This window comes from Sinocyclocheilus anshuiensis, unplaced genomic scaffold (genome assembly GCF_001515605.1).
Source record: "Sinocyclocheilus anshuiensis isolate Anshui unplaced genomic scaffold, SAMN03320099.WGS_v1.1 scaffold303, whole genome shotgun sequence".
In the NCBI taxonomy this organism is placed as follows: domain Eukaryota; kingdom Metazoa; phylum Chordata; class Actinopteri; order Cypriniformes; family Cyprinidae; genus Sinocyclocheilus; species Sinocyclocheilus anshuiensis.
Genome location: NW_015549583.1, coordinates 598,751 through 606,819, shown reverse-complemented (window position 1 = coordinate 606,819; position 8,069 = coordinate 598,751). Strand labels below are relative to the sequence as shown.

The window sequence follows — 8,069 nt, the reverse complement described above, 5'->3', positions numbered from 1 at the left end:
TGACTTTGTATTGCGGGAAGCTGCCTCCTTGTCATTTCTGACTTATAACAAAAAACAGAACAATGCCTAAAAGCTGCTGTGTGACAAGGTGTACAGCAAACAAGCTACAAAAACCCAGATTACATTTTTGTAAGATGTCGACCCAAAAAAAAAAAAAGAACATTTAAGGACACAAATCGTTGTAGATGTCAGGCTAGTTCACGTTGGGCCATTCAATTGGATCATTTCTCAAACAAAAGGAAGGTTAGGAAAAGGGGCTGTCACGATAGTGGGTCTCATCTTTGTTTTCTGAGGACTCCATTTCCCATAACCCCTGCCTAGGAACTCATTATCACACCACACCTGTTTCCCATCAGTGACACTATAAAGGTCGCACTCATCCACACACACATTGCTGATTATTGTATCGCCTGTATTGTCATGGTGTTCTCTGTGTTCCTTGCCTTGCCTTGCCTGTTTTTGATCTTGGACTGTTTACATTGTTTTTGATCGTTTGCTGCCTGCCCTGACCTTAGCCTGATTATTGGATTACTCTTTTGTCTGTTCTGGATTAATCCTGCTTTTGCTGGTGTTTTGACCCTGCCTGTTCGACTACGCTCTAAATAAAAGGGCTGCAGATGGATCCTCAACTCTGTTGTCACGCCTCCTACGTTACAGAGGCACTGACATAGACCAATAAAATTTAGTTTATCAATATATCTCCTCCTCTCAGGTTCACAAGGGTGGTGAAATAATCCTTTGACATGGTTAATAATAATAATTAATGTTTCCTGTCGCCGATTACGTTTCCCTCCAGTGGGTGCAGTTCTCAGAGTAATATAACACATTGCACTCTATTTTTGTGTCCTTAAATGCTCGTTTTTTGGGGGGTCGACAGCTTAAACACGTAGTTCTGGGTTTTTTAGCTTGTTTACTGTACACCTTGTCACACAGCAGCTTTTAGGCATTGTTCTGTTTTTTGTTATAATTCAGAAATGACAAGGAGGCAGCTTCCCTCAATACAAAGTCAATGGAGAGCATTGGATTGTTTTCCCCCAGGTGGTGTCTCTATAGAGAAACCCTGATATTGTTTTTAATGCAAGGATAAACTCTTAAGACTTGTTTTGTTATTAAGACTCTCTGACAATGACTCCTTCCCCAATTGACCACAATCAGCTGTGAAACAGGATAACCCATCAATCCACTCACCATCCCTGCACATGTCGACAGGGCCACGGATGAGTTGACCTCTGACCTGAGCACCCCGTGGTAGAAGCAGAGGTGGTCTTGAGGAAAAGGCTGCAGGCTCTTGGTGCCGCTCCTGCCCAGGGTTTGTACGGTGAAGCTGGGGGCGATCAGGCCACGTGACGGCTGCAGGTCCAGGTGGAAGTCCTGTCCTAATCCACGCAGCCTGAAGTGCACAGCGAGGTCGTGATCTTGACCCTCCGTGGAGCGTTTACTGCGGTGATGGTGGGCCACGGCATGGGAAACATAACGCCCTTGATGGTCCACCTCGTATGGGGCCACGATTTCATATTCTACATAGAGGAGGAAGTGAGGTCATTAAAAGCTGGAGTTGAATGCATTATTTCTGTTCAGGGGTCCGTTCTTCGTACCTCGCTTAATACATCTGAGATGATTTGAAAGGTTCCAGGTGCCAGTTTTACTAACAGATTGCGCCAGCGCAAACCATCTTTTGGCATTAAAATAGCACTGTCAGGTTTTACTAAAAGACGCGCAGTGACGAATTAGCGCTGAAAAGGCGTGGACAGTTATTTTTGCGCCTGATCTGATTGAATATGCATTTGTAGGAGTTTCCCTTTCAGACGCAAAAGTTATGGGGGCAGCGTATTCAAATTAATCATGCAATGCGTTTTACTAACGTTTACGCTCGTCAAATTACTGGCATTTGCACCATTATTTAAAGCCCCAAAAAAGCATGTCTTAAACTATTTTGCGCTTGAACTTGCTGCAGTTATTGTTGCAGAGAACAGAGAGCACGTGGTAGAAGGGAGAGGATTTTTTCCACACATATTTATTTATTTTAAATGCCAGACGAACACATTTTGTTTGCATATCATATCGTTTGGCAAGTCATGTTATTTTAAATTTGCTTCAGGAAATAAAAGACGACTTGGAACCTAGGATTCACGCAATACCAGCTCTATCAAAACTTCGGTTCTTTTCAACGTACTGCGGCTTCTTTATTTCTTTATTCTTTATTTGTGATTACGCTAATTTGCGCTGCACTTGCTATATTGCGTTGGTCGATATGTAAATGAGATGTTGCATCTGTGTCCCAGTGGTTGGGACAGATTTCCACTTAAAAAGATGCGATCTAATACTGTTTACATGAAATAAGCCTGCTCCCGAGCAGGTTTAAGCTTAAGGACCTGTTGCTATGACAGCAACTCTGGGATGAGCTTCGAAGAACCAAACAATCCAAGATCAGGCGAAATCGTCAACAATCAAATCCAGCTAACAGAGTTATCAACGTACAAAGAACGGACCCCATGTGTGCAACTAATTAATCAAATCTAACCTGCATAAAAATCTTTATGCCATCACACTTTATATTAGGTGGCCTTGACTATACTAACATTAATGCATTAATAGACTATAGATTTTACAGTGCCACTTCATGTTATTTTGAAAAATTCGCAGATTTACTGCTAATGAGTTTGAGGTATGGTTATACAGTATATTGGACAAAAGGTAAGGTTAGGTTTATGAGGGTTATAGTGTTAGTTTTTGAGGTAAGGTTAGAGGTAAAGTTAACAGTGTAACAACACATGTTAATTAAACGCAGGTACTTTAAATGCACAATGAGCCAACATGTATGTACATAAGTATATTGTATCAAATGGTTAAGGCTTCCTAACATAAAGTGTGACCAAAGTCTTTTTTCCCAGACAACTTTAAAGATTAGTTTTCTGAACACCCTGTCTACCAATTGTTCAACAAACAGACCACTCTCTTGTATTTTTTTATTTTGTTTTGCTGAACGACAGATATGCATATGTGATGTTAAATGCAAATAGTAAGAATAACACATCTCTACTTTCATTATGTGTTGTATTCATTTTGAAAGATTACAACGATGTAAATCCCATAATGGAATACGTCAAGCTCATACTAAGCGGGTGATGTTGACATGGTTAAGCCTTGTCAGGTACACCGGTCGTTTCTCCTTTCTTAAATAAACAAACTAGAAGAATGACATTTGTGTAGCGTCTCATCTTTGTTTTTTTTTACTTTCACTAACATGCTCAAAACTCACTCCATTAGTTGAGCCAATGTTAGTCGATATGCTCAAACAAACAGAGTCATGATGTTGCACATTTTTTTTTGATGGAGATCAGCCTAGAAAAGGGTTAAAAGTATAAGCTGGGAAGGAAGTGTTTAATAATGAATAAATGCATGTCACCTTTAAAGAGTCTTTTTAAAACTAGTATGCTCTTAAAAAGATTTTTCGATGTTGGAGCATGTTGTACAAGAAAAATACTATTTTAGTCTTCCTACTTTAAAATTTCACATTTCATTCAGTGTGTTACTTGCCGTTTCTTTGTAATCATTTGTGAAATTTACTAGGAATTTCTGAGTGAAAATTGTTTCAACACCAACACCAATAGTCCAAACACAGATCTTAAAGGGAATGAACTGAGAACATTAAAACATCATTTATCATTTAATGATTCACATCAGGATAAAAAGGCCATATCTAGCAAATGCACTGTTGTTATTGCATAAAATAAGTAACTGTACCAAACCAAATGCAAGCTGACGTGATTTATAGGAAGGTCCATGGAGATGCTGCTCACGGGGTGAAGGTCAGAGGACGTGTTTTAATGTTGTGTGATTCTGACCTCCACATACACTCGCGCTCCTCTTATCCTCACGGTGGTCTGGTGGCTCAAGTTATAAATGCTTTTACAGACATGAGCGGACAGATTTATGATCTCTGACCGTGGGGTGAGACTCCTTCTGTGTGTGTGTGTGTGTGTGTGCGCGCACGTACAAAATTGTCTGCAGAAGCGACAAACAAAACCTCCTTTTGGGGACATCTGGGGACACCCTCGGTTGGAACAAATGATTCATATGAAATACACATGCATTTTATTTATTTTTTTATTCCGTTTAGTCTTCTTTTAGGAGAAGGTTTTGGATTAGTCTGTAGCCAAACCATTGGATTATTATAATTAGCTTTATATAAAAACACAAATTTGTGCTGCTATTTTCATGGCTATTTTTATTTTATATCCTCATTTACAAAGCTTGCATGCAGGTTTTGCTAACACTGTAGGTATTAAATGTCACCACAAGAAACAATAAAGTGCATTGTTATTATTAATGCATTTATTATTATTATTATTATTATTATTATTATTATTAAATAGCCTAATCACCTCAACACAACAGTTTTGAGCTTGTATTTTAAGGTGCATTTGTCATAGGGCTCCGATTAATTAGGATATCTATCGCCCCCTGCCGACCAAATCCCGTATAGACTGTGCAACGGCAATAAAGTTATTCTCTTACAAAGATATTTTTGAGTTGCTTTCTTTTAGTTTTTGGGAGGAAAATCTAAATGAATGATGCAATATTAATAAACGGCTCATATAATGCGACTGCGACTGACAGCTGTCAATCACATCTGGCAGGTAACTGTAACGCTCTCACCTGTGTTGTGAGGTAACCGCAGAGTTTCCAGCAGAGCTTTATGCTTTACATGAGGACCAGCGTGAAGGGTTGCAGATGCGCAGTGAGATCTCTACGTGGACAGACAGTGAACATGCATCATTTGCATTGCAATACAAAGCAATATTGACGAAACAGGCGCGTGTTTGCTCACCTGCTGGCATCCGAGTATAAAAAACAGAATGAAGAGCACAGAACAGATGGATGCGGTATAATTCCTCCTCGTTGGCACAGAGCGCAGGCAAGCCATGTCTCCTAGAGACTCTTATCCAAAATCTGCCGCGAACAGCCTCTCCAAATGTGTCTCACTGAATCTCTTCAAATCTATCATACAGCATCAGTAAAGCGCAATAAACGCGATCCCGAATCCATGATCTGCATCCTGACAGTGCATTTCTGGAGAACTTCTCTCAGTGCTTTAATGCAGTGTGGTTGAGGATAACTGTACCATTGCTCAAGCAGATGTTCTCAGAGTCTCCGCTCAGTGCGCTTTAGTGAGTGTCTGGAGCAGCGCTCCCAAACAGCCAATCACAGCCCACACCTGTGCGTAAGAGCCCCGGGCCCCTGGCGAGAGGAGGGTCCAAACATCTACCCTGTAAAGAGTTAACCAACTGACAGTAACTGCTGCCTTACATTTTAAATTCAAGTTAAGGTGGTGTAAAGCCCGCAGTGATCAACTGATTACACCTGTAAACCACTTCAGTAGATGAAAACTCATAAAACCCAAAAGAAAAACTTGTTAAAACATAATGATGAAAACATTTTACAGTGCACCGCTAATCCTGGACCAATCCACGGTCTGTAAATCCTAGCCATTAAAAAATGACCAGCACAATGCCTTTAATAAAAAAATGGCAAAAATGCTATTTTTCCCACCAACCATTAAATCAAATTAAACTTCTGACGAAAAGTAGCTAATTAATGCATACATGGAATATTCATTATCTTTATACATTTTATTTGATGATTATTGGAAGTGTCAAATATTTATATATCTGTATGCTCAGGAAATATAAATTTACATTTATATTTAATCATTTAGCAGACGCTTTTATCCAAAGAGACTTACAAATGAGGACAATAGAAGCAATCTGACCAACGAGAGAGCAACAGTATACAAGTCTCAGTTGGTCTAGCACAGACCATTTTATTTTTTAAATAAATTAGAACAAAACGAATATAATATAATAGAATTGATAATAGAATAGATAATAGAATAGAATAGAATAAAATAATAGAATATAAAATATAACCTACCTTAAAGGCAGGGTAGGTTGATTTGGTTCAAAAACATTTTTTGTTATCCTGGTTGAAAGTCTCTTCACATCCTGATAGCAGTCATTAAGATAATCTCTCATCTGCTCTGCCTGCCCGAGGTCACGTGTTTCGGAGGAGGCGTGGCTTTGGAGAGTGATTATGCAGGGAGGGTGGGATCTTATGCTTTCAAAGCTAGCTTGCTGTTGATTTTAAATAAAGACTCAGAGTTCTTTTCTGTCAGAACGCAACCAACTTGCGTGGAACTCTTTACTTTCACTTTCAATCTACATCACGTCAGGGAAAGACAAAGACAAATACAATATATATACCAACAGCACCTCCCAGTGGTCACTACTTAAACTACAAAGAAGAAAAAAAAACCTTTCATGACACACTGCTTAATAATTTAACAGTCTTTAACAAGAAAGGGGGGGAAATATAAACAAGCCCAACAGAAAAAAGAAAACATAAAAAATAAGAGTGCTTTCCAACACTTGCTACTGCTAGCCTCTCCAAAAACACCTACCCTACTTTTAAAGGAGGAGGGGATCATTTTGAATTTCTGTAATTATTTTTGATTCGCTGAGCTGAAAATGGGTGGCTATATTCGGAACTGTATACTGGCATTCTGCTGGGCTATACACTGATTACTTTTATTTTTAATCGTAAGTTATCACTATTATCGCAATGTATCACGTGGTTTAAAAGTTTCCAGACGCGCTTGTATGGTGAAACCTCATTGGTTTACTCGTTGCCATATCAACGCATACAGAGAAAAATGGCCAAAATTCAAACACCGGAAGTTAGCGCAGAGACTTCTTTTAATCAGAATGTAAGTACACTTAAATACATTTTCATCCTTTGTTTAAAACCGATCTACAGGTGAAGCATGTGTTTTCCCTTCACATGTGCAATCACATGTAAAAATCACATGTGAAATATGTGAAACACACATGAAACGTGGCTTTTTCTGTCAGGGATTAACAGAGCAAACTCTGTGTCTATGCTTTAGTTAGCGATGTAATTCACCTCATTCCCTTTTATGAACTGTATTTACTGCAGCATGAGTAGCAGACGGACAAGGGAGCAGCTCAGTCTCTGTGTTGTATAATAAATCAAGCTCATATCTCAAGAGCTCAGGGAGATTTTGATTTCTTATGATATAATCTCTTTCAAATCAAAACATGTCACTGTAAAGTTTTATTGAAAATCCATACAAGATGGATATTTAACCTGATTGTTTTTTGTGTATATATCTGTGATTGACAACCAGCTGAATGTATCATTTGTGCACTTATAGAGTTTCTGTTTAAATATGCAAGAGTGCAGACCAGTTGCAGACAATATTTTAAGGGATTTTACACTGTAGCCACTGTACATATTAGTCACTTAGATTCTTATCTACTACAGTATGTGGATGAGAATCATTATATTCCTATGAAGCAAGGGTGCTGCTTGCAATATAACACTCTCAGAAACAGAATATATTTTCTGCTGGCATACAGTACGAGCTCCCAGATGCAGACAGCACACTTTACAGCCATTTTATTGCTGTCTTATCTTACTGTCTCACATAATAAAGAAAAAAATAAATTTGTTTCTGAAACTGCTCCTCACATTTCAAAAGTGTTTCCTGAACAAACTGTGATTTCTCGATGCTGTTCGTGTCCTGTAGAATAATGGCCACTGCAGGCAGTAAACAATCTGTAGCTTGCTGTGAAATACAGGCTGGATATTTGCATATACAATCAATGGCCATATACTGTGTGTGTATTCTATATATTACGCTGCATGCATTTTCCGACATAAAGAAAAATGCCTGAGTTGTCATAAACACAATGTAATAAAAAAAAGCCTATTACTGTAAATACATATGGAGCACTGATCACACTAGAAGTGAGGTGACATGTCTTAGATGGGTGATTGTGTTACTGTTACTTACTGTACTGTATATAGGCAGAAGGCAGACGTCAATGCTATTTTATGATGAATATAATTTTAGTTTGCCATGGAAAAAAAATCAAGTTAAGAAATATTTTGAGGGTATGAACCATGTGGATTGAATCTTGGAATTATGAAAGAATGTGCATTGTGTGTGTGTGTGTGTGTGTGTGTGTGTGTGCGTGTGTTTGTGT

The 8,069-nt window shown here is 38.6% G+C and overlaps 1 protein-coding gene across 1 annotated transcript in view; it reads right to left on the bottom strand.

Moving 5' to 3' along the window:
• Positions 1 to 4,985, bottom strand: part of LOC107657842 (A disintegrin and metalloproteinase with thrombospondin motifs 16-like) — a 76,418-nt gene extending 71,433 nt beyond the window's left edge. Inside the window, exons 1-3 of the mRNA XM_016446115.1 lie at positions 4,832 to 4,985; positions 4,660 to 4,750; positions 1,189 to 1,517 (exon numbers count right to left, since the gene is read on the bottom strand). Of these exons, the coding sequence (XP_016301601.1) occupies positions 1,189 to 1,517; positions 4,660 to 4,750; positions 4,832 to 4,927 (516 nt within the window). The 5' untranslated portion in view covers positions 4,928 to 4,985. The remainder of the gene's footprint in view (positions 1 to 1,188; positions 1,518 to 4,659; positions 4,751 to 4,831) is intronic.
• Between the last annotated feature and the right edge of the window lie 3,084 nt (positions 4,986 to 8,069).